Source organism: Varanus komodoensis, unplaced genomic scaffold (genome assembly GCF_004798865.1).
Source record: "Varanus komodoensis strain SLA01 unplaced genomic scaffold, ASM479886v1 scaffold40, whole genome shotgun sequence".
NCBI classification, from domain to species: domain Eukaryota; kingdom Metazoa; phylum Chordata; class Lepidosauria; order Squamata; family Varanidae; genus Varanus; species Varanus komodoensis.
This window is the reverse complement of record NW_025335942.1, coordinates 7,734,228-7,760,727: the sequence shown is the minus strand read 5'-3', so window position 1 is coordinate 7,760,727 and position 26,500 is coordinate 7,734,228. Positions and strand designations below refer to the sequence as shown.

Genomic DNA, 26,500 nt, shown 5'->3' with positions numbered 1-26,500 from the left:
ATGAGGATGAAAGCAAAACAGACCTGTGCAAATGCAATGCAAGCAGACGGCAAGAGGCGTGAAAGCATTTTCAGGGCGCAGCACTAATGATATCAAGCCCAGCAACCAGGAACCCTTTAAATATTCCTTTATTATTATTTTCATGCAAGAGTGAAATATAGAAAAAAAAGAGAAAAGATACCGAGAGATCTTGCACAAATATTGCATATAATATCAAGGTCAGAAATTTTCATGAAAAGTCTATAATCATTATCTCTTCTACACTCAGTGAAATTAATTGGGACTTAATTGAACCTCATAGAGCAATTGTTCTAATTTATAGTTCTTGGTACGAACTTATTTTCCATGCCTTTTAAATTAATTTTAAATAACAGCATAGCATTCGTATTAAAATTATAACTCACTAATGATATTTTTACGAGCTCTATTGTCATTATTAAGTAAACTGTACATAATAAGCCTTCCGTTTATCATTAAATTCTTTAGCTGGTCTTCTGTTTATGGAGCTGGTTGGTTCTGACGTGGCTGCAGATTCAGCTAGCTTCCCCCCATCCCCCAGTCTTTAGCTGGGTAGTCTTCTGCTTTTGATTTTGGTGCAATTATAACTCTAGCTGCTGTTCTCATCTATTTTAATAACTCTACCATGTTCCTCGGCAGAGTTTTGGGTAAAATACTCAGTAGCATATTCTCAGTGTGCTTTAAATATTCCTGAGGCGAATGTTATGCTATTCAGCTAGAAGTTCTCAGTCTTACCGACAAATTGAATGCTGACACTTCACCAGGGCCTGCCTGGCATCCTTCCTAGAGTTCAAAAATAAAATTACTGCTCTCCTAACAGAATAAGAAGCACATCCCCAAGTTCACTCTCTGCAATAGAGGGTGGCCAGTGAAGCCCAGTTTTGAAAGAAGGACCCAGGAAGGATTTAGGCAATTTCAGGGTGCGTCACTTTTGACAAAGGTGATGATGTTTTTCTCGCTTTCGAGTAAGTTTGGAGTCATTCCATGAAGCCAGTTGGTAGGACAAATAAAGGAAATTTGCTAACAGAAGATGTCGGGAGAGTCCCCAATTTCGGTGGCTTTCAAAGGGGATAGGACCAGTTAAAGGAGAGAAAGGCTACCAAACAGGGTTGCAGCTTCACAGCACATGGTTCTCGGCTCTTTTTAGCTCCAAGTCTCAAATTTCTCTAAAACATGCTTAACTCTAGGGATTCCTTCTCTAGAATAGGAAACAGGACTTGCTGCACACTCGTTGCAGCTTCCTAGAGATCCAGTTTTCCCTTTTGTCTCTTTGCAGCAAGGTGTTGTCAGAGCTTGGTCTCAACGTTTTGTTATCCGTACAGGCTGAAATATGGCATGTTTTGTTCTGCAAAAACCAAAGGCTTTTGCAAACATAGCATCAGTGTACTGCAGACACCTCCCTTCAGGTGTTGCCTGGAAAACGTCCATCTTCTTGTTAGAATAAGAAATAATCCAGCTAGGGCGGAGTAGAGGCCCAAAGGTTTTTGGAGCACACTGGCACACTTGTGCACCCCCCGTTATGGCCTGGGGTTGCAGGTAGAGCTGCTCTGTGCATCAGTTCCTTAAACATGCCGAAGGTGGTGATTTGGCACGTTTATTTCAGTCTATTTATTACATGTATCACAAATCTCTGTAGACCTAAACCAATTTAGGAAATGGCTTTTCTCATTAAGGCAGAATATAGCTTTAATGCAACCCAACATCAATTTTGTGATGTTTATGACTTAGAACTGCCGTGTGTGTGTGTGTGTGTCGCCCCACACACTGATCTCCAGCCTTTCATTCAGGATATGAAGCAGGTTCAGGCAGCTTTTAGCACCTGGTTGATTGGGTACCAAGATCCCAACATCATTACGGGGATTTTGGGCAAGCGGAGAAGATGTCTTTGTAGAGAAAAGACTCCCAGCGCTTGAGTAGCACAACCCCAGGAGGGAGTTTGCGGGGCAGAGAGATGAATTAGTTCTCGGGCATAGGCCTAGGCTGGGTTCATACAGAAAAATAAGCCATGGTGGCTTCCATGTGGCGCTTGGTGAATTGGTCTTCCATGGAACCAAGGCAAGAAACAGTGGTGCGTTGGATGCTTTTCATTCAGTCATCTGGGTCCCAAATCACGGTTTCTATGTGGCTATCATAGAGTCTAGAGGAAAGAGTGGCATCTGCAGGAGTCACTCCAGCCATCTGGCCTCTATATGCAGACTAATGAAGAAGGGGCAGGTGATGTTGGCAGGAGTGGTGTACTCTGGGTTGGAATTTCAGTCTCATAGTGCAGAGAAACTCGGTTTGGATACCTGAGCCATCATTGTAGCCCAAATGGATGCTGACGCACCTTGACTTCAGTAAGCAAAGGGGTCTGTCTGCTTCCCAAAGCATCTTTGGGAGCAGAGCTAGGCAATTTAGTTCCTGATCTAAAGCAGTCACCAAATCGTAATTGTTGTTAACCCAATTTTGTTGGTACAAGAAAGAAGAAATATCAATATATGCTGGCAGTCTACGAAGTTGTTGTAATTTCCTTTGCAAAATGTGTGCATTTTCCTTTGACTTTTAAAAACAAACAAATGTACTCCCACGCACACAAAAAGAAAAGTTGGCTTGTCGTGATAAAAATTTCAAAGTCAGAAGGCTCACTGCATGGCAGCTGGCTGAAGGGCAAGCTAGGCAGTGTGGGGAAGAGCCATAACTGGATATCCTGATGTGTCTGTCCATCCGTCCGATTCACAAAGGAGGGGCATATGCATTGTGGGGGTAGAATGGATTGGTGCAAGAAAGTTGTGTTTTTAATCCTTTTCCCAGTGCCATTTTCTCAGTTTGAATGGGCCCTCCCCAGTACAAGTTTGCTTCATCAAGGACCTCTGCTTGTTTCTCCAAACTGAAATGATTGCAACTTTGTGGGGATAAAATTCAGGTTGGAGAAGAGGGTTGATTCTCTCCCCTCCCCTTTGCTGGCATGGCCTTCCCCGTCTTCATAGAAAGCTGTCAGTGAATTGAACTGTGTTTAGCATTTGTGGAAGATCCTGACATGAGCTACTGCTGAGCGTCTCCATCAAGTCTCCGGTTCTCAGATTGCAGCCTTGTAAAACATTTTCTCTTAGCAGACCACCGACAAGCTGCTGAGCCTCACACCGGCCCCGCGTGTACCTTGCACGTAGCTTGCAGTTTGCCTGGGGCGGCTCCTCCCTTCGCTCACGCAACGCACAAAGCTGATGGTCAAGCGATGCAGTTCGCCGCCTCCAGCGGTGCTGCAACGCTACGAAAGGATGGAGAGGCGGCATTTTTCATATTACGCAGCAGTTCATTTGGTGTTCTTTCTCAAATGCCAGCCTGGCAGCCTTTCAGGTGGAAAATTGATTTCTTTTGTTTTGTGTTTTTTCAGTAGCGAATGCTGCTTCTCAGTTTGAGCTATTTATCCAGAGACACTTCAGAGGGAAAAACAAGGCTGTCACATTTATCTCTCGTTTCCAGCAGCGCTTTGTTATTGTTCCAGTCAGTTCTCAAGGCTCATGTGTCCAAGAGCATTAAAAAAAACCAAGAGCGTGGAAGAAAGCACCCTTCTCCCTTGCAACATTTTGGAAGTAATTTGACCAAAAGCATATTACCTGATTCCCCTTTCTCTTCCTGCTCTGAAAACATTGTCTTTGCTCATAAGCTTCTGTCACTTGAAGTCGTCGTACACACTGAATAAAGGTCGGCACACTCCTAACGGAGGATTCAATCGCCCACTGGCTTGTGGGTCTCTGTAGGGTGGCCACAGGTGCATGACGAGTGGCTGATCTTCCCCCTCAGCCGGCATTTGGCCTCCCGTGGAACAGCTTCCGAATGCATCGGGAGAGCAAACGGCCTCTGCCCCGTCTCCGGAAGTCCCAGGTGCCAGCAGGGTCCCCAGCGACACGGCGCTGCCCATCTCAGTCCCAGTGCCTCTCGTGATCCGCGCCGTTAGTCAGGTGGCCCTTCCTTTGTTCCACCTGCATGACCGGGCTGGCACTGCAGTGCCCGGGGGGCAATTGCAGTTTGCAACATCCTGTAGACAAGGACACAGGAACATCGCACAGAATTTTTGCATGCATTGACTTGCTTGTTTGGATGCACGCTTGTGCCTCAGGAGCATTTAAATCAAAGACAAGCGCGCTCAGAAGAGAGGGGAAGAGCGTGACTGGCCTGCTTGTCCCATCTGCCAGGGACTGACTCCAGAGGAGCGATCTTGAGGCTTCTCTTCTTTCTTGTGGTCAGTGGAACATGCGCTGGGTAGTCCTTCAAACAGAAGGCTTTGTGAAACAGGATAAGTGGCCCACTGTCGCCACCAGTTAAATCTTTCTAGGATGCTAATAAGCAGTATATTATATAAGAAACGGACCTTTTAGTTCTAAATGCTTTCTGAGGGCAAAATAAACCAGTCTTTCCCTTTCTTTGGTACATATCGGTGATACAAACATGAATTCAGCATACATCTCAGCAAGTTTCTTTTCTTGAACTTCTGTTATCCCTCTTGCTTTTTTCCCCTAGATAAATAATTTCTGCCGCTTCCTTTTTTCTTATACAAAAATGCATACAAATGTGTGAAAGGGGAGCTACGGAATCCGATCACGTAACCTGCATTTTTTCCCTCACCTTCTGAAACGTTGCATTCTTTTTGGCGACTTGCGGAGAAATGCAAGAGCGACTGACGTGAGCCATTATGACAAGAGAGGGCTCTCCGGGGCCTGGAGCGGCTCCGTCGGTCGCCATTTTGCAGACCAGTCCTGACCTTCCTGTCGGATTGTCATCTTGTTCCCTTCGGAGAAATGATACTTGATGCTGCTGTGACACAGGTGCCCTTCCTCTGAGGCTGCCATAAATGTTGCTGATTACAGTCCTGACTTGGGCACGATCCAGTCACAGTGAAGCACTTCCGCATCTGTTGATTCCAGAGGAGGGAGGACATGGTATCCCTCTAGAAGGACCTCCAAGGCTGCCACAAAGAGGAAGGCCAAGGTCTCTTCTGGCTGATGCCAGAGGGCAGGAGACGGAATACTCCATTCAAGCTGCGACAGCCCAGATTCAGGCTGGACATCAGGAAGAGCTTCCTCGCGGTCACTGCAATATGGCAGTGGGACCAGCTGCCTGGAGGGGTGGGGGGCTCTCCCACACTGGGGACATTCAAGGCGAAACTGGGCAGCCACCTGGGTGGGATGGTGTGCCTTGGTGTCCTGCAACAGCAGGGGGATGGACCCAATGGCCTTCATGGCTCCTTCCAGCTCTACAATTCTAGGATTATATGATCAAACCTTTCTGAAGGTGCATGAAGAGAAAACCCAAACTCTATAAATCTTACACTTAGTGCAGAAAGTACTTCAGTGCCGGTCTGGATGGCGCTGACGGAAACTGCCAAGGGGAGAGCTATCGGCACAGTGCTTGTTCTTTCCTATCTGACCTTTTGGGCACGAAGCCAAACATCCAGTCTTCACCGGACGGCTCCCTGGGCTTTGCCTGGACAGCTTTTTGCTATCTTATTTATTTAATTTCTGTACCGCCCAGCCCCCAAAGCTCTCTGGGAGGCAATACGCTGCTGCGTGGAAAGTCTGAATTTCCCCCATGTTTTGTAAAAAACTATAGTTTAATAATCCACCAGGAAGGTGTGTGTTAAGTTGTTTATGTTGCCTCCCAGCAATGATCCTGGAAACTTGAGAATTAATAATCGCGACAGCTAACCCTATAGCGTTGTCGAAAAAGTAATTTTAAACTGGAGTTGCTACAGTCTTCCAAATGCACCTTTTGTCTCAGCAATTTCTAGCACTTGTAATTTTGTTCTGCAAGAGTAGCGAAGCATATGACAGATTATCCTGGAAATCTCCGGAAAAATATTGCTGTGGAAATGTTTGCATCTTGAAGTCATTTGATGCAAATTAATGTGTGGTTCTTAAGAGAAAGTGTCAGAGTAATAGGTAATAAACCAGAGAGTTTGTGTTTAGGTTTGGCGTGCTGAGTTGCTTGTAATAGGATTGAAACCTTTTTGTGTATCCATTTTATTCAGTGGTAGAGGAAATTATCTCAGTGGAAGAATAAAAAATGAAATTGATGGAATGTGCTGGAAAGGGAGGCTGTTGAATACCTTTCAGAGCAGTGACTCAGACTGTCCTAGAAGGAGAGTGTCTCTTTCACAGGATAATGTGTTGTTCTTAAGCGAAACAGAAATTGCTCGACGATTGGGAGGCAGAATGGGAAAGCTCCAGCAAGCCAGAACTGGAACTGCCTAATATCCTTTCTTAGGGGAAAATAATGCAGGACGATCCAGTTTGAAGCCATTTTTTTAATTACTGAGTTGCCTTCCCAAAATGATGATACCAGATCTTGACCGTGGAGGTAGTCCTAGCATTTCCGATTACTTTGGGCACGATTCAGCCAGAGTTCAGCCGCCTCATCCCACTGGTTTTCCACGGGAAATGGATAGCAGCCTGGGGAGACAGAGTGTGGACATCTCGATGAGCAAACCCCTTCGCAGGAATGTATTAAATAATTGCCTCTGTGTTCGTTGGACCGTCTGCATCAAATATAAAGAACCCTTGAGAAGTAGCAGCTCTAAATTGCTTTATTTATACTTCATGTGCTGCCAGGATAGTTCACAGCCATTTCATGAATATCTATTTCTGTCCCCAAAAGGCTCACAAACAATATGCTAGGTTTTAGGAAAGGGAGAGGGGAAGGCGCTCACAGTAATAATTCCTTTCCACTGTATCATTTTCCCCTCCCTGTTATTCTCTTTCTTCTAAATTCAGCTCTCACAATGGATGCTTTGTTCCCATTCCCTTCCCCCTCCGATTCTCAGGCTAGAACGGAAAAGACGCAGCTCAGGGGGAAGTGAGGAAGCGGACAGCCCGTGCTTTCAGAAAAAGGACGCGTTTTATCTGGTCGTCCACTCGCCATCATGGAAGGCCCATCTGATGGCAGAGAATGTGACGAGCCTGTTTGGCTGTCCGTCTGTCCGTCTCTTTGTCTGGCTTCTTCACCCATTGACCCAGAAAGGTCGTGGTCACTGTGAGAGGGTGGTCAAGCCCACGGGGGAAGAAGCCGCAGCAGGTGGAATTGGTGTGGCGACGCTTGGATTCACTTGTGTTCCTGCTGTGCTCAGAAACGAGCGATGCTTTTGTTTGCGTTGGCAAACAGCATGCTAATTTCTGGTTGCACCCTGGGTGCCAGACGCTCTCCACGGGCACCCCCAGAATGGCTATTCACACAGCCGGGCGCTTACCATAGCCCCAAAATGGGATGGCTAAATTCTGCAGCATTATCTTTCGCAAATCAGCGCGTTCTCACCAGATGAAAATAACTGCAGTTGTATGATGTTTCTGACATCTAGTAATTAAAAGTTGCAGTACAACGCTGTAGGAATGAGAAATTATGTAAAAATAGTATGGGATTGAGGCAAAAAACATGCAAAGAGAATTTGACACTGCCATCTTTAGGTAATCTTTTGAATAGCATGACTTAACTGGGAATAAATTTTACCTGCCTGGGTTATCCCATGAGATTGTGCGCAAGTAATTGAAGTCCTGTAGGAGCTGGCTGCACTGGAGTGCCAGGGGCACTTCGCAGGGTCCACGGCCTTCCTCTGTGCAGTTGCCCCCACGTACAGAATTTTGAGAAGGAGTCGGAGATGCTAAGCTTGCTGTCTGAGGGCACCGTGCAAATTTAGCCGTGTCTTCTCGGATACCTGTAAAGAATTTCAGCTGAGCAGACGCTCGAACTCTGGAGCGGATGCTGCATCTGCTGTCACCGTGTCATCTCCATGGTCGATTAAACTAAGCATGGCACTCCTGAAAAGATCGATAGCCACTGCGCTGTCTTTAGCACGAATGATTTCTCATCACAGCTCGCCAAGGATTTGCTTTTCAGCTTGTTGGCATCCGTGTGTGTCAGGCCTGAAAGAGGTGAACAAGGGTCTCTTAATTTCTCAGAGTCTTTGCATATTCTGTGTGCTTTTTTTTTCTTTTGCTTTTACGTAGAGTTTCATTGTAAAGAGTCAGGAAACATAACAAAAACTTTCAGATTGTGCATGGAATTCTTTCCGAGAACAGCCATTTGCATATCCAAACTACTAACTCCTTGTCCATTCATTTAATTTCATTTCTTTGGGTATTTTCATCCCATCCAATACCTTGTGGGTCTCTGGAAGGCTACCCTTCCCATCTTGCAAGTGTATCGTGGAATTTTCCTTGGAAGATTCTGCCCACTTCCACTTGGAATAGAGCTAAATATGTCCCATGCGTGCTGAAAATCTTCCCACTTAAGCCCGTGTTCCACAGCCGGCATCGAGCAGACATGGGGTATAATTTAATTTAATATGATTAGCATATTAATTGAGAGTGATGCTTTCATTATAATTTCCCCTTAACCCATTGTTTCTAGGCCGCGACTCTTGGGAAAGGGCAGGATAGAAGATGAAATGATCGAATAAATAAATGGGCCGAGTCTGCCGTGCTCTTTGTTCCGGGAACCCTTCACTCCTCAGTTCAATCCAAGCTGGGTGAAAGGAGGAGTGAGGTTCTGCAGGAAATGAAGCTGTGCAAAGCATCAACAGCATCCTGTTAGGAAGCATGCTAAATTATGATAATGAGTATGATAGTTTACAGCCTTTATCTTACTTGATCCCTGCAACTTTAATAATAGCTTGAGAAATCTCCATATTTTGACTATGCACATGGAGAACAGAGTCTGATCCATGGAACCCTCGTCAGTTTGTGTCGAGTAGAGATTTCTTCACCCCGATAGCCACGCTGACCTACTGAGAACCAGAAGCGATTTCACTCGCTTCCCAAAACAGCTGCCTTCATTGGTTTACATCACGGTCCTCAAACTAAGGCCCGTGGCCTGGATTCGGCCCTTCATGCCCATTTGACTGGCCCGCCCCACAGGCCCGCCGGGGGCCACGTGGGCAAGGGGCTTGCCCGCGAGGAGGTCGTTTTGGACTCGATCTCCTCGCGAGCGAGCCGGCGCCTTGCCCCGCGCACCCCTATCCCCGCCTCGCGTGCGTGTGCGCGTGCACCCTGCCCCCTCACCGGCCCGGCATCGCCTTGGCGGCCCGCGCCCACCGCTGGCACCTGTCAGCTGGCCCCCTTCAGAAGAAGTTTGAGGGCCCCTGGTTTACATCCCAGTTTGGATTCAGGATAAATGCTACAAATGTGTATGAGGCGATCTGGAAATATCCCTTGCAGGACTGTGTGGAAAGAAATGGATGGAGCCATTAATGTTGTGGTGTCAGTGGCACAGAGAGTCGTGAAATGCTCCTCCTCCATGTTGCACGCCCATGTCGCAGTGCTTCCGTTCTCTACGGGAGGCCTACACACGTGATGCTCAATGTGTGGGTGTAAATAATGTGCCTGCTTTCAGCCGTGTGGAAACAGCTGCAGGTCCCACCAGGTGAATCGGGACCCCAGCAGAGACGGAGGGGATGCACCGCCCCCCCCCCCCCGCTGGCCACTGATGATTTCATGGCCCTTTCAGTTATTATTATTATTATTATTATTATTATTATTATTATTATTATTATTATTATAACATTTCTATGCCGCCCCTTGCCGAAACCTCGGGGCGGCTTACAACATGATAAAATACATTGAAATACAATAGTACATAATAAATTACCATTAAATATAACAATACAATACAATTCAGTTGGGAGCAGTTGCATCCGTGGGCCAAGCCATTGTTCCAGAAACAACCAGGATTTTTGCAGGACTGGTTTGGATAGAAGAAGGGATTAAAACGTTTTAAATAAATTAAACAAATCAACTCCTGTGTAGTCTAGAAGCAAGCTGATGATTAAACCTCAGGAGATGATGGACTGATCCTGACAACAGACTCAGCATTGGCTCTTCCATCGAAAGAGCAATCCCCACCCTCCCTCCATGCGCTGACCTACCCCCAGTGAGGAGCACAGGGCTTTCTGGCTTCTGTGAGTTTTTGTTCCTTCTCATCGGGTGGCCAGTGTATTTGAGCTTCGGCTTCAGTGTCTGGCCTTCTAAAGAGCAGTCAGGGTTGATCTCCTCTAGGACTGGCTGGTTTGATCTCCTTGCCGTCCAAGGAACTCTCGGGAGTCTCCTCCTGAAAGCTGGATAGGTAGGCATTAGCAAAGGTACCATGATGTTATGGTACGTCTGATCACAACCTTCCACCTGTCTTACTTCTACCGCCCCAGAGCCCTGGGTTGAATGTGATACTGAGAGAACTATAAGATATCTCTACTTAATCTAGTTTTAGGTTATAATCCCATTGACTAGGGAATGCGTTCCATTGAACAGAGGGGAGACATGAACTCCCTCTGTAAGGACCTCCAAGGCTGCCACAAAGAGGAAGGTCAAGATCTCCTCTTGCTGATGCCAGAGGGCAGGACACGGAATAATCAGTTCAAGTTGCGACAACCTGGTTTCAGGCTGGTCATCAGGAAAACTCCCTCACAGTCAGAGCAACATGGCAGTGGAAGCAGCTGCCTGGAGAGGTGGGGGGCTCTCCCACGCTGGAGACATTCAAGGCGAAACTGGGCAGCTACCTGAGTGGGATGGTGTGACTTGGTGTCCTGCAGCAGCAGGAGGTTGGACCTGATGGCCTCCTGGCCCTTCCAACTCTGCTATTCTGTGATTACTTACTTGTGTTTGCACTGCAATAATCACCGCCCCCCCCCCCCCCCCAGGAATCTTGGGAAGAGCAATTATGCATTGAAGCAGTCCAGGGGATTGCCAATGGAGAATTCCCTGCCTCTTCACCAAGCCACCCTTCTCAGAATTTCTTAGAAAAAGCCACGAGTGTTGGAAGAAAACTGCATCTTACCATCGTAGACTTGAAGTGATTGTTACCACAATTTGTGCAACAGCTGCTTACATCTCTGGACCAGTGTGCACTGTCGGAGTTTGCGGGGAACCGAACTGATGCTTGGCCCTCTGTCCTCATTTGCTTGTCACCTGAGAACGTCTTCACCTCTTAAAGTTACAAAGAAGGTACCTGTAAGTAGCACCGTTGCCTGGCTGACCGGTGATTTTATTTTGTAGATCATTCTTGTGAGTTCTTCCCACAATGACCTGGACCAGAATCTTTTCATTAGCACCGACGAAGCAGCAACCTTCCAAAAGCAGCCTATTTCTTTCTTTGTGGAAATGCTGATCTTTCATCCAAAGCAAGAGGATAAACTGCTTGCCTACACCAAGGAGGGACAGGTAAAAAGCATTAAGAAGGGTCATGCGGGTTTGCTGTCGAAATGACACGGTGAAACGTGTTCCTGTCCTTTAGAGGAACAGCGTTAAGTACGAGGCAGTGGAAAAATACGGGCCACTGTTTGAGGTGACATCAGACGGGGCTGCGCATTCACACACGCAGGCCATCCAGGGCCATGGTGTTCTCCAGGGGAGGAGAACGCCTGTGTGAACCAGCGAGTGTGCCCTGAGTGTCAGTGCTGCTGCTTCTCCATCCTGGTTCGTTGAAGTCAAAAGGAATCTGTTGGAAGGGCCAGAGGCTAATGACTTGGCCTGTTGGTTCTTTGCCAGCGGCCTGGAGAGGTGTGGCTCTCCCACACTGGAGACACCCAAAAAGAAACCGGGCAGCCCTCTGAGTGGGGTGGTGTAAGCTGGTGTCCTGCAGCAGCAGGGGGTGGACCCGATGGCCTTCATGGCCCCTTCCAGCTCTGCCATTCTCTGACCCTAGGATTATCTCCAGCCCTTTCTCGCTTCATGCCAGATGGCTTTCCAGGAGGACCAAACCAGAACTGGACTGACTTTTGTTGGCTCTTGTTCTTCATTCCCAGCTCCATGCGTCTATTGACTTAGGAATCAAATGGACTCTCCTACAAGAACGTGTCTCGAAAGACCATATTTTTTGGTAAGGGCATATCGTTCTGCTCCAGAAATACAGGAATGGCAGGATTAGTAGTGAAGAATTATAGCAGTCAATAGCATTGCACAGCACTAATCTATTAATTGGGTTTATAGCTCTTTCTCAAATATTCAGAAGAGACGGGAAACTTAAGAGCTGGCTTCTCCCAGAGAGAGACTGGGCAATTTGCTGTAATAACCTCATTTTAGTTGTCTGAAAGATTGTTCAGGATGGCCTTCAGCTGCCTCACTGTTTCCTCACTGTAAAAAAGGGCTACCTTTGGGTTTCACTGCTGAAGAATCTGTCCTTCGTGTCCTCAGAGCTACACTTCTGTTCCACTGCAAATGTTCCTTGTAACTGTCTTTCTAAAAGGTGTATGAGCTGCCGTTGCTTTTGCTCTTGGCCCATCTCCAGACCTCCTAGCAAGCTTCGTGCCCCCACATGGCATCAGCCAGACCCGGCCATGTTTCAAATCCAAAGTCTTAATTTAGGCAACTGTCTTTTTTAACTTCTTTTCTAAATGGAGTGTTGTGGATTTCAGGTCATAAACATTATCTGAAAGGTTAAAATGTCTCTCGTACCTGGAATAGTTTTCTCTTGGTGCCATTATTGGGACCTATGGAGATGAGTCCTCCATGGGAGTGAATGGAGAAAATTGTTCCACTAATATCAGACAGCACTAAATGCTAAATTTTTGTTTCGAGGGGATTGCTTTGATTCCAAAACTTGTAAGTACCGATTCTTGTTTCTCGCTCAATTTTGAAACCAAATTAAAGAAAATTGGGTATGTGGAGTACAGAAGGGGTGTAGAATGGGAACAACATAAATCGTGGAACACTGTTTCCAACCGAGTCCGGTAAGATAAATAAATCAGAACATGCTCGGTTGTGAAGACCAGGGTATTTTTTTGTCTCTCCGAGTAACTCAAAAGTGCCAGAAGCCATTAGCTTTTTGTGTTAACTAGAGCAGACTTTTTTTTCAAATCCCCACAAGAAACATTGTGTAGCAATAGCTTGTTCTAAACAAATTGTTCACTGTAGTTACATATTAGGCTGTTGTCTAGATGATGAAGCGAGGGGTTTCTCGTGAAAATAATGGGAGCTTTCCATTTTATTTTTCTCCCAGGGCTGTTGACGGAGTTGATGGAGACCCAGACGTTGTTCATATGGAAATTCAGGATCCCGACGGAGGTAGAGATGGCAGTGTTTCGTTTTTCAACATTTCTAGGTAGAGACACACGACCCTGGGAACCACACTTATGGCTTTTCCCATGAGAAGCATCTTACATGGCAAGAACACATATTGGAATTAGTACCTGTGGCAACGGCTATCGCGAGAGCCAGGATCCGGGCGTTTTGGACCGGGGAGACCTGAGACCTGGACTCTTGTCCCTGCCTGGCCATGAAGCGCATTGGGTGACGTTGAGCCAGTCACTCATGCTTCACCTCTTCCCTCACAGGGTTGTTGTGAGGGCAAAAATGGAACGGGGGAGGTCTGTGCGATGTGTCACAAGATCTCTTCGGTTCCTAGGTCTAGAAAAGGCTGGAGGACGACTTTGGAGGAGGCATTTAGAGAGCATTCAGAGGATGGACGGGAGGGGAAGGGAGGAGACCACAGGGCTAACATACGATATAGTTTGGTCCCCCTCCTTTTCCTTCCGCTCATCAAACTTACCCTCTTGAGGGCAGTTCTTTCATTTAAACTGAGCACATTACAGAGCAGTTCGTACTCTGAATTTGCGGGAGCGCCATACCGACTCAGTATTTCCTGCCCTGCAGATGTTTACTATATGGCCTGCCCATTGCAGAACTGTTCTGATAAAGCACTGCAATCGCCTTTTGCTGGAAGCATCGACAAGAACTCCTTGACGGTCCAGGATGACTACATATTCCTTCAGGTAACGTCTCCCAAAGAAGGTGCCTTGCGAGGACCCGATCCCCGCAAGCCCGTGGGTGCTGCGCTCAGAGGCAAGTGCCACTGTGCCCAGTGGTGTTTGCCTGACACGAAAACGACACGACTGACTGGCTTGTTTGGCTTGTCGAACTCTCTGGATAAGCAGCTTATCCTTAGGTTAAGAAGTAGCTCAAACCAGGGAAGTAACTCGAGCTGAAGCGATGGACGTTTCCTCCCCACAGCCTGTTATGAATTAGAACCACTCAGAGTTTCTTATGATCCTAAGGTATTCCTCTTGCGTGCCACTGAAGCACCTTTGTGTATGTAGTCAGTTGACATCCTTTCTTCTTACCGAATTTACATAAGTAGATGCATTTTGAGCCCTCTGACTGGGAATACTTTCCCCTTCCTTGCTCACAATTAGATCCCTCATGGCAGCTTTTTAGCATGGTCAGATTTGTACCGACAGGGCACTGGAAAAGCCTCTCAATTATCCAGGAGTGGAAAACTGGATGCCCTCTGGGTGTTTTGGACTACAGCTCCCATCATGCTTGGCAGCCATTCCTGCTGAGAAGAAGAGGTTCTTCTCAGGCTGCCTTGCGCATTTATGGCAGAGGAAATTTTACTGGAATATCCCTGGTCTGGCGTGCCAGTCCGACGTCTTTGACTCAATTGCAGCACTGGCCAGAGGATCATGCAGAGTTCTCCGTGTTCAAAGCTCAGTGCTGATGTACCCCCTTCTTGTTTTGTTTCTGTTGAAATAACCCTTTATAAAATCATGCCACCCCTTTTTCTTCCACAGACCTCGTCAGCAAACCAAACAAAATATTATGTCTCCTATCTTCGGAATGCGTTTGTACAGATGAAATTGCCAAAGTATGCATTACCCAAGGTAATCGCCCGCATCGCATGTTATTTCTTTCCCTCCTTCCTAGCGGGCCACAATTTCACCTCTTCATTAAGGACAGGACGAGCTGTTCTTTCTCTGAGAGGTTGTATAACATCTGTGGCCATTGGTAGAAATAGTTTTCTCGGCTCCCCACGGCAGTGGTCTTGAAGCTCAGTGGAATCCTACGCGGCACGTTCCTTGTGGCAGATTCGTTCCCTGCGTTGCTTTGGCACCTGAATTCCTCTATTAAGCTGTCGGTGCCCTGAGGTGATTGTTGGGGGCCTTCCTCACTCAGTGTGGTCCCACCCCCGAGGCAAGGTGGGTGGAGACTAAGATGTTTTTGGTGTTGGGGATCCCTCTCCTCCTGCGATGCTCACCTGGCACCCATCTTGCCTTCTTTTAGGGCCATGCAAAGACACATGTTGTCAGACTCCCCCCCCCCCCTTTAAATCTCCTGCAATGTTTTTCTGTTAAGCTACACATGTTGGCCAGCTGTAAGTATACACTTCCAAAAGTGTGGGCACCTGCAAACGACCAACAAATATAATCATAAAAAGACAAACTTTCTTTGGACCTTCCCTGAGTCCAAAAAATGGTGTGAACCTGCAGCAGGGGCTGCAGAAGGCTGCTTGGGCACTGGTGGAAGGAAGGGCTGTCACCAGCGGAGGCGCTGGCGAGGAGAAGCAGCCAAGACGGCCGCACTCCGAATCGCAGCGGTCCCTTGTAGTCGCGCTGCAGAAGCAACACAATATGCCTTCGCACAGACTCTTGTTCTCTTCTAGGACTGGTTTCAAGGGGGGGCTTTGTAGCTTGTCCTGCCCCCAGTGGGCCGTCTGTGCTCTCGGGTCCGTGCCGCATCTGCATCACTCTCTGTTTCAGGACCTACAAATTATCAGCACGGACGAGAGCCAGGTATTTGTGGCCATCCAGGAATGGTATCAGACCGACACGTACAACCTCTACCAGTCCGACCCGCAGGGTGTCTCATATTCCATTGTGCTGGAGAACGTCCGGAGCACCAAGCAGCCGGAGGAGAACGTGCTGATTGACATTCTGGAGGTATTCTGCCCCCCCCCCCCGCCCCCCGGCTGACTTCTCCATCCCATTCCTTTGGCTTGAGTCAAAACGGTTTCAGTTCCGCCTCAGATGCATTGGTCTGCGTGCGTTTCCCTGGCCTGCAGTTAAAATAAAACGTGATATTTCCTTTTACTGCTTCCATGCTTCTCCATATTATCACATGTTGTTATCAGAGTAATTGTATTGTTCTTGAAATTGAGTGGTTTTAATTGTGTTCTGAATATTTATATGGAAATTGCTTAGGGATTTTCTTAATATTTAGAATTAGAATATAGAAATATAAGCAAAAAATAAACAGGTGCCTTAATTAATGGCAAAATCTGAAATGAGACATTTTCCAAATTCTCCCTGGAAATGGAGCATGTGTACCCCCAGATAGTTGAGGAGCTGTGGACCATTACAGTTGATCTCAGGAATGGGTAACTGTCAGCTTTATGTGCTTGATTTAGACAGCTTTCAAGGCTGTAACAGTGGACAGACTGATCGGATTCTTAGCAGTGCAACAGTGCGCCTGGCAAAGCCCCCTTTGCAAGACCCGATATATCCTCCTATTTTCCTTCCAAGGAAGAAATGTTTTACCCCTTCGAAATCCTGTCTAAAAAGGGGGAATTTCCTCTTGGGTAGATCAGCAGATCTGTCAAAGAGCAATTGCCCCTGTAAATGGGAAGTTAGCGAGTCCATGAGATGCCTGCAAAACCTGAAAATTGGCTGGAGGGCGGTTCAGAGGAAGGTAAGACAAGTACGTGGTGAGCCCCCCAAGGCACTGCTGGGCCACCCCTTTTGCAAAAGAGACTTGGCGCAATGGATCGGTTGCAAAGACAACGTACTAACTTTCCCACGTCTTCTGCTCACGGCACAGGTGAGGGGCGTCAAGGGAGTGTTTCTGGCCAACCAGAAAGTCGATGGGAAGGTTGCCACCCTGATCACGTTCAACAAAGGCCGCAGCTGGGCTTCCCTCACTCCCCCGGCCACCGATATGAACGGTAAACCGACCGACTGCAAAATGGTGAGCGTCCCTTCCCCGTCCCGCACACGGCAATGGCGGAAGCACTGCGTCCCCGTTCCCCATCCGGGCTCCTGCAGCGTTTACCCCAGGCAGAGTGTGCCAGACCATCGGTCTGCTTGGCCGGAGCCATTCTCGCCCAGCCTGTCCTGACCACCTGCAACACGCAAATGATGCTCTTGGCCAACCCTGCAGGGTCGTTTTTGGGAGCCCAACAAGGAAACATACGAAAAGTGCTTTAACCATTTGGAGCCGCTGTTCCAAGTTGCCAAGAATCGTTCCTTTTTCCTTCCAGTTTTTTTGCTTTGTCCTTTGCGTTGTGAAGGAGTGTGGTCTTTTTGCGACTCTCTGTCCCCTTCAGTCGGTCCGTCTTCATTCCACCCCTTCCTTTATTGCCTTGCATGGCATCTCTAACAGTCTTTTATTTCTATGATACTCAACTTTCACTGTGTCTTTTCTTGCCCTGTATTCCCAGTGTGCTTTTCCCCTGGATCAGGGTTTATGTTCCACCACAGGAAGGATTTTAATTTTTATCTGAGTGATGGTAACATGGCAGTCGGCTGAGCCAATGAGTTGCGATGGGACAGGCTGGCATTTCGTCTGCTAAGCCACCCATGTCAAGTCCGCATCCATCTAAAGTTTGAGTTGATGTGAGCGTCTAACCCGATTGAAGGAAAGACTCACATGCCCCTTAGAGACAGGAGTGGCTTAGAAATCAGGAAGACCGAGATCAAGAAATCCGGGTGAGGCGGCAGCCCGGGAGGAAGGGGAACTGAGGCTCCGGGAACGAGGCTGCTGAGTGCTGGAGAAAGGGAAAGAGCCGTCAGCGGCTGGAAATGAGGATCGGAAGAACGAGAGGACACGGGGTCAGGAGGCTGGGCAAAAGGGGCCCAAGAAGAGAGGGAGAAGGCAGGCAAGGGGCGGAAGCGTTGCTTGCGTGGGGGCAAGGCAGAGCGGCCAGGGAAGCCGCATCTGCTCAGAGCCACGCCAGGCGCTGTCGGGAATCGCCGAGCAGGTGAGCGAGGCAGCGCAGGTGCAGGCGAGCAGCAGGGCCTTGGCCACAGGGACGGTGGTGCCCGAGCTGAGAAGAGGCGAGCCGTGAAGGAGAACGGGGTGCGTTGTCCTCAGCGGGCCCGGGTACCGGGGGGGCCGTGGGGCTGTGGGCAGGCAGAGGAGTCTGCTCGGGCCCAGGAGCTGCGGGGAGACGGAGCTGCCGCATCCGCATCCTTGGAGGCTCTTTTTAAGTGGCGCATAAAAAGGAAGGTTCCGCCGAGCGCTGCCTTTCCGCATCAGCCAAGATCTGTTTTGTCTTGACCGCGGCGGTTGAAGGCCCACTGGTCTTGGGGTTTGGACCTGGAAGCTCTAAGGCAAACGGGGAACTCCCACCCACCAGGATCGTCCAGGTCCGACTCCCATCAGCCCTGGCCAGTGGTGATAGGAGCTGTAGTGCAGCACCTTCTGGAGGGCTCCCTGTGCGCCCCCTTCCTGCCTCCAGGGTAGCATTTTGCAAAGCGCAGCTGAAGCTGCAGCAAAGCCGAGTCAAGGCGTAGCCCATGCCGGGCTCGGGCCGGAAGACCCCACGGGTCTTCCACCGGTGGGCTGGAATCACACGCCCCGGCCCCTCCTCCTCCCGCATCGTCTTGCTTTTGTCCACCCGTCGTGCTCCTGACTTTCCCAGTTCAGCATCCACCGGCGTGGCCCTCTCTCTCTGGGCCTCGTGGCTCGGAGGAGCTCCTGCATGGCAATTCCACTTAATGGGATTCTAGCCCCGGAAGAATTCCAGAGGTGGTTAGGCTCAGTCGCTGGGGAAAGGGGCCCGGGCCGTGCTTGGAAGCTCTCGGAGAAGGCAACTGGCGAAGTGTAGCAGTTGGAGGGAATATCTTCCCGTCCTTTGAGAATGGCTCTTGACATTTCAGGACCTGGTATCATTAAGGTAAATACCCTCGTGGTTATTCCAGGGCTGGGGATGCTATTTATAGCAGTGCTTTGGGCTCCCACGCTTTTGCGTGTGATAATTCCGCCGCAGGTGGAGCTCAGATGTACACACAGATGCTTTGTGCTTTAAGGTGGATGCAGCAAAGCCAGCAGAACCAGCCCGAACCAAAAACAGCCCTGGAAGGTTGCCACTCATTCTTGCCTGTTCTTCTTGTGGGAAAACATTGGCTACTTGGCCCCTGGGTAGAAAGCCAGAGTCCTTCGGGTGCCGTCGCAGCACCACCACGATCAAATGTGCGTGAGAGAGGAAGTCCGAGACTGCACCTCCCGGGTCTTTTTAAAGCCGAAAAGCAGATGCAGCAGGGGATAATCAAGCCTTTCCCCCTGCACCATTTTTTCTGATCAAGACCTACCCTCTCCCAGTGCTGTTACCAGCCCCCCTGGGGAGAAAAGTTACAAAACGGGCACCTGCCCTTTCCCATAACAAGGCTGAGAGCCATGGTGCGTGGTTGTTGATCGGTTAAGGAACGGGCTGAAGGGATGGTCTGAGCAGCCCTGCTGAGCCAACTGATTCTGGGCCTTCCGCAGCTTTCGAAAAAGAAGATTGCAGAATTGTAAATCACCTGCATCTCGTGCTGCTGCACGATTCCAGAATGGATGCCGAGCTCAAAGGGCAGGGAGACTTCAGCAAGCTCATTTCTGCCCTCAGAAAGCACTGGCTTTTCATCCGTGTTACATGCTGCTTTGAGGAAAGACTAGGATCAAGCCCAATACCTGCTTTGAGGGATGGGTTGCGGCCCTGCTTGGAGGCCGTTACGAGTGTACTAACAGATGCACTGGAGAAGCCCCAGTTCTAAGCTCCGACGTGCCATCTGGGGAGTGGGAATGACGGAGATGTCGATTCTTTCGGCATTAGATAGCTGGTGGAGGACATTAGCAAAAGCATTTTCCAGCCAGATCCTCTAGTCATTCCCAGTGGCAGTGAAAGCTATTCAAGGGCTTTCTAAGGCTGGAAGAGGGAATTGCTTGTCCAGGGAAAGCTGCCCTACTTCTCCACAGCTGAGAAAAGAGCGCTTGGTGATTTGGGCTGGCAGGATTTTGGAGAGGCAAAGGAAAGTTGGGCGACTTCTTCAAAGATCTCTAAAACACAACAGTGCTTTTCATGAAGACGCGGTGAAACCACCCCAGGAGGCTGTCTACTCCCATTATGTAATACAGTTAATAAATAAATAAATACATACATAATAAAACAAGTAATGGCTTCCGTATAGCCTGAAGGGCCAGATCCTGCCTACTCTTGGAAGCTAAGCAGGGTCAGGTCTGGTTAGAATTTGGATGGAAGACTTGAGTGTTCAGTTCTATTATTGTGGTTGGAAATTGTCCAGAGAACATTGGTTATGGGCGGTATATAAAAGTGGTGGTGGTGGTGGTGGTGTCTCCTTATACCTCCGAAGCAGTTAAACTTGTTTCTCCGCAGGGATCGTGTGCCGTGTGCCTGTAGTTGGGGGCTTCAGAGTTAGAGGCGTTTCTGCCGTTCTGCTCAAACTAAAGACTTGTCTTGGTTGTTTCTGTAGCCTGATTGTCACCTGCACCTGCACCTCCGCTGGCCAGACAACCCGTATGTGTCAGGCATGGTTCACACCAAGGACACGGCGCCAGGACTCATCATGGGGGCAGGTAAAGCACGTCAGACCGAGAGGCGGCTTTCCTACTGCTTCTGGTGCCCATTGGTCAAAAGCGACCTGGTAACGCCATGTCACCTTCATTCCATTTCATTCCATTTCATTTCATTCATGCTCCACCACAGACGGCCTTTCTGTGTAAACAAGTTGACTCACTGCCACCGCCTCTGCTTCTCTGGGGGTCACGGGGTGTTGTCCACAGGATTGGAGAGGGGGGGTTGGGCAGGAGGAGTTCCCTGTGAGGTCTGGCGTGGAGGAGGTGCGAAGAGGTTTGGCCACAACTGGAAACCGTGTTGGTCTTGGGGGAAATGGCAGCGAGTAGACCGGTCGTACTGCGATTATGGCCATGATGTGAACACAACGTTACATTAAAGGGAAAAAATGATGTGATTGCGACGGTTAGTCGGGAGAAAGGCAGAATCAAAGGCAGAGAAGGAGCTGTGACTCGCCCCAGATGCTCGGACTGCCAGGAAGGGCACAACACAGATGTTAGAAGCCAAAGGAAGTGGGAGGCACAGTGGAGCCATTGTTCAGCTCGGGAGAGAGTCGGAGCCGAGATGAGGCCAAGAATAAATTGCTCGCTCACTGCCTGGCTTCAGATGTCACAAAAGAAATGAAACTGGTGTGGTCTTTGGCCAGATCAGTCCTTTCGGATGAAAGATCGGAAGGGATCGTGCTGCTGTGGTTGGAGTGGTTGTAAATTCAGTTTCTTGGGAGCCTTCCTCAGGAAAAGCTTTGAGTCATCTTGCACCAGGGATGCTTAAGAACGCTCACATAAGTCAGGACAGCAGGACCCGCGGAGGTGATCCTGGAGACCCGGCCAGAGCGAGCCATCCCAATTTCTCTGCTGTGATGCCAGAACGCCCGGGAAAGCAGCGACTGGAAGGCCGCCACAGCAGCTCGGGGCTTCCATGAGTGGCACCGTAGCGTCGATGGCAACTTGGGACAAGCCCTAGCATGGGAATGGGCCTTGCATGTGTATGTGCCATCCCAAGGATTTGGGACTGGATGTTTGGGGGAGCCCATAACTAATTCTGGCAGCCTTCCCATGTCGAGCCTTCGCACGGGCCCTGCGGTGCCATTGGGACCTTCTCCTTAAGCAGGAAAATGGACTCCGGAGGTTGCCCTTTCAGTTGGCCTCTCCGGGTGAGACGCGATTCAGTCACAGTGAGGGGAAAGGCCTCTCGTGGTGGATGGAACTGGGGCAGTTGGATGACCCGTCTGGCCTGTTACAGGCAACTTTCTGTGCTCCTCTCTTTTACTGACGTCAGTCCACTTCCAGCGTGGGGTGGGCAGGAGAGGCCATGGAGCCTCACACTTCCTTGGAGGAGCTGCTGCCCCTCAACCGGAAGCGCCTCTTCAGGCGGGCAGCCCTTCCTCCCTCGAGGGAAGGGTCCCCAGCCTCAGGCAGCAGGTGTGAGGGGCTGGGACAGGTTCGGGTCCACTGGACACAACAGGCAGGAAGGCACTGCTTCCTCCTCACACCTCAGAGGGAGGATGCTGCGGTGAGCCGAAGGTCCCCTCTTTTCCAAGCAAGGCTCGCGCGGGAGCGGAGGGGGCCTCGCAGCTCTTTGCTGGGCCTTAGATGGCATCCCGGCAGCGCCTCTGGGTGTCAGGCAGCTGTGAGGCCTCATGGGCAACTGGAGGCCCATATTCCACATGTGAGCCTCCGTTCCGCATGGGCAGAATTCAGCTACAAAGCCGGGAGCAAAGTGCAAATAAGCCATTTCATGCTTTTAAGAGACCCCTCCACTGAAAGGGGAGAGGAAGGAATTCTTCATGGCACCAAGAAGTAATTACTTCAAATCAGAGGAGGCAGGTCTCGGTGAAACATTAGGAATCGCTGTCAGCATTGCTCTTCACATCAAAGGGGCATCTGGCAGGGATAGTAAGAGTCATTCAGATCCGGAGTGTGGAGCGCTGGTGCTTTACATTCCTTGCGCATGGTCCTTTGGTGCTGCTTCGCATGTTACTGAGGTCCTGAGACGCTTCTCTTGTGATGCAGCCCTTCACCAATTGTCACCCAAACAGAGGCACTTCTAATCCCTGGTTCGGTGGGCTGGCAGAACACAGGAAAGTGCCTGCGCATGCCCAGTAACCCTGGCCCATTTTTACCTTTGTTCTCAGGAAATTTGGGTGCCCAACTTGTGGAGTATAAAGAAGAAATGTATATAACTTCTGACTGTGGCAAGACCTGGAGACAGGTAAGGCAGCGAAGGTCGTTGTCCAGACATAAATGCAATTTATGGAGCCATTTCCTCTCCTTGCAAATATGCAATTCGTTCTCGGGCCCCGCGATGTCCCGCGATCCTTCACCCCATTGTGGGAGTTTGCAAAGGAAGCTGGCGGAGGGACGCGTGCCCCACACTGGATGACGCCCCACTGCGTCACAATTTTGCCGTGATCCGCTCTTTTGGAGCAGGTGGGTGCTTGCCTTTCGGTAATGGGTTTGCTGCTCCCACCCGGGCATCTCAAATTGGATGAGGGCTGCAGTTTCTCACAATTTCTAGTGTACAACTGGAGGTGAAGGCTGTCTGGAACTAGGTTATTCGAATTGTGTGTCCCGTCGCAGTCCAAGTCTAAAGATACGTGCACGAGAGCAAGAAGCCGTGACTTTCTGTGAGCCTTCCTTCTAGTAAATATGCTGAGCATTTCAGCCTCAGTGAGTGCAGTGTTGATTTGTCTGTGATATCATGGATGGGCTCAGGTCCGCAGCCTCTCGGGGCTTTCTGAGAACTTGCAGTCTGTGTCCCGGATCTCCACTGCTGTACGAAGCAGGCTTTGGGGGCCACGAAAGGACGCGAAGTTTCGCCATGATCGGTTCTTGTTATTCTGCTGCCAGGGACAGGAGAGGAGCTAGTACAGAGGTGTTTCTATCTCAGGTGCCAATAAGTTACTTCCAAATCATGAGAAGTAGTAGTTTCTCTGTATTCCTCACCAGTCAGACCCCACCTGGAATCCCGTGTCCAGTTCTGGGCACCAAGATTTAAGAAAGAGGCAGGAAACTTAGAAAAGGGTCCAGCAGAGGGCAATCAAAATGACCCAGGGTTTGGGAACGCTGCCCTGTGAGGAGGGACTGAGAGAGCTGGGCACGTTCAGCCTTGAGAAGGCTGAGGGGAGACATGAGATCCCTCTAGAAGTGCCTCCAAGGCTGCCACAAAGAGGAAGGTCGAGATCTCTTCTTGCCGATGCCAGAGTGCAGGGCATGGAATACTCAGTTCAAGTTGCAGCAACCCAGATTCAGGCGGGACACCAGGAAAAGCTTCCTCACTGTCAGAGCTATGGGACAGTGGAAGCAGCTATCCGGAGGGGTGGGGGGCTCTCCCGTACTGGGGACATTCAAGGCGAAACTGGGTGGCCCTCAGTGGGGTGGTGTGACTTGGTGCCCTGCAGCAGCAGGGGGCTGGACTCGAGGGCCTTCCTGGCCCCTTCCAACTCCAGTATTCTATGATTCTGGGATTCTAAGTTGGCCGACCTCAGACACAGTGCACCTTCTGGGGGCCCCTTTGCTTTCCAAAAGCGTTCGTGGCCAGCCCGGCAGCAGTGGTGCATCTCCTGGATCCCAGTCTCTCCTAGCAGTCCCCAGAGCACTTTTCTTCTGTTAAGGCCATGATAAAGACGCCCTGCTGCCACTTCCTGGCCAGGTCCGAGGCTGGGCAGGCTAGGACGAGGGAGGTGGTGTGCCCTTAATACGCGAAGGAGATTCTTTTGTTAAAGCGCAGACGTGTGGAAGGCAGTTTAGCGGTATTTCGGGGTCTTGGGAGAATTGCAGCATGAGGCACTGGGGAAAGAGTGGGCTGGCTGTTGCTCTGATCCCCCAGGAGAAGAAAAACAGCCGCTTGAGGAAAAATTCGGATTGGATCCTCTGCTGGTAACAGGCTGGGGAACGAGAGATGGTGTGGCTGATGGGAAACCGTGGGAACTGGGGTGAAGAGGGGGCTTTCACACTCCAGACTTTCTACCTGGCTAATGCTAACTATAGTTTTGTGTGTCGGAAAGCGTTCTATTTGCAGAACATTTGCAAATAGGAAGGCTAAAAATATACATAAATAACTGCAGCAAACTGAGTTATATGCTGCATGGATTCCACGTGTCCTGGAAGTGTGTTTTAGATATATTTAGGCAAAACTATTTCCTGTCCTCAGCTCTGTACAGAGGTTTATTAGTTTGAAAATACATTTCTAAAAGTTACAGTGCTTGAAAGGCCAGGCTTGGGGACATGTTTCATTATCAGCCTTTTAATTAAATACATTTGCACCGAAGTCAACAACATTGGCAATGCCTCTTTTTGAAAGCATAGTTATTTCCTTGGGATTTCCTCCTTGTTCCAGGTTTTTGAGGAAGAGCATCACATCCTGTACCTGGATCACGGTGGAGTGATTGTGGCCATCAAGGACACCTCCATTCCGCTGAAAATACTCAAGTAACTGTACCATAAATTTTCGGGGATGCAGCATTATTCTGAAATGAGGTTTTTTTCTTCCAAGGGGGTCAATTTACTATCTTAACGTTTGCAGATTATTTTATTCATTGGAAATTAATTTAAATGACTTGTCTGTTTCACTTGACAAAATCCAAGGTGATCCTTTGGTTGTGCAATGCACTAATTCACGCTGGGCGTCTGGAATTTTATAAAAATCAGAATGCACAAAGTACCCGCTTGCTTCTGGCTTGTGCAGGGCTGTTGCAGGTGGAGCCCAGAGGGATCTTCAGTTCCACCCAGGCGCTCTGCACGTGTTTCGGCAAATAGATCAGGCAAGGGGGGGGGCGCGTCATTGCAATTGTGCTCCTGTAGAAAAAGCAGCCCCTGGGACAGCTTTTCCCTGCCCTGTGCATACACATAATTGCCGACGCCTGGTGTGTATTGCCCTTTTGGAATTGGCCTCTGTCCCAGGAGGGTGGAAGAATATGGCCCAGATATGGACAGAATCCATTAAATCGGTGTATTCAGGACCTAACCCAACCATACGGGGGGGGGGGGGTTTGAAGCAGTTGTGTGGAGAAAAACACTCTCAATTCCAGCTTGGGCCGTGACCCTCCCATCGACAGTGGGCAAGAGAGGTGCTATTGGTGAGCTTGAAGTCTGGGACCGAACGACGTCCGTGGCAAACAGGCGCGTCTGTGCCTCCTACCTGGCGAAGCAGGGCAGGCTCCCAGACACACCGGCTGCGTTCGGATGGCACGCTGAGGTCCCTCATGGCTTGTTTAACCCATGCCAGGCCTTAGTGGGAACAGCTCCCCTTTGCTTTTGTAAGGGCTGCTTAATCCTCACCTAACCATGTTTAGTGGCTGTTCCACAGCTGCACTGGGGATTAAATGGCCCCCCGTGGTGGGTTCTTACACAGGAAGAGCCAGCGTGGCATCGTGGTGAAGAGCACAGGACTGGGACTCAGGCGACCTGGGTTCGAGTCCCCGCTCGGCCATGGAGCCAGCTGGGGGACTTTGGGTCAGGCACAGACTCTCAGCCCAACCTGCCTCACAGGGTTGTTGTTGTGGGGATAAGATGGAGGAGGAGAATGATGTAAGCCGCCTTGAGCCCGCTGTAGGAAAAAGGCAGGATATAAATCGCAATATAAATAAATACATAAATAAACAAGTTGCTTTTAAAGTAAAGTACAGCCTTTCCTCAGGCTAGCTGGGTAGCACGCACTGATTAGGCCTCTAAAAGGAGCACACCAAAAGAGCTTGCGCACAGGGGAAGATGTTTAGGGGGATGCATAGATTCTGGCATTTCACATTTTGCTTTCTGGAGAAGCAATGTCCCTGTTTTGAAGAAATAGCAGTGGGATAAAAACCTCAATCATTTTCCTTGCAGAAAAGACGGTGGGCAAGAGCAGCTTTCTCTCTTTGCCACTTAGCTATTTTGGACTTTTCTGTAGTGTAATGGAATGATTGCTACTAATGATGAGCCATATTTTAAACCCGTTCAGAGCTGCAGTAAACAGACGGTTCCTTTCTAGGTTCAGCGTTGACGAAGGTCAAACCTGGAGCACTCACAATTTCACCAGTACCTCGGTTTTTGTGGATGGCCTTCTCAGTGAACCCGGCGACGAGACTTTAGTCATGACGTAAGTAGCACTTAATGGACCAACGCACAAGCTGTGCGGGAAAAGCCGCACAGTCGGCAAGCGGTCTTGAGAAGAGACAGCCTGGGACAGCCTAAGCTTGGAAGGT

At 49.4% G+C, this 26,500-nt stretch overlaps 1 protein-coding gene across 4 annotated transcripts in view; it reads left to right on the top strand.

Moving 5' to 3' along the window:
- The window catches only part of SORCS2 (sortilin related VPS10 domain containing receptor 2), an 80,030-nt gene that overhangs the window by 27,284 nt on the left and 26,246 nt on the right, over positions 1 to 26,500 (top strand). For all 4 annotated transcript variants that reach the window (XM_044442852.1, XM_044442854.1, XM_044442853.1 and 1 more), the window contains exons 3-13: positions 11,031 to 11,195; positions 11,780 to 11,853; positions 12,973 to 13,037; positions 13,626 to 13,744; positions 14,543 to 14,632; positions 15,509 to 15,688; positions 16,566 to 16,712; positions 20,219 to 20,321; positions 22,454 to 22,530; positions 24,658 to 24,749; positions 26,287 to 26,394. In XM_044442852.1, the coding sequence (XP_044298787.1) occupies positions 11,031 to 11,195; positions 11,780 to 11,853; positions 12,973 to 13,037; positions 13,626 to 13,744; positions 14,543 to 14,632; positions 15,509 to 15,688; positions 16,566 to 16,712; positions 20,219 to 20,321; positions 22,454 to 22,530; positions 24,658 to 24,749; positions 26,287 to 26,394 (1,220 nt within the window). The remainder of the gene's footprint in view (positions 1 to 11,030; positions 11,196 to 11,779; positions 11,854 to 12,972; positions 13,038 to 13,625; positions 13,745 to 14,542; positions 14,633 to 15,508; positions 15,689 to 16,565; positions 16,713 to 20,218; positions 20,322 to 22,453; positions 22,531 to 24,657; positions 24,750 to 26,286; positions 26,395 to 26,500) is intronic.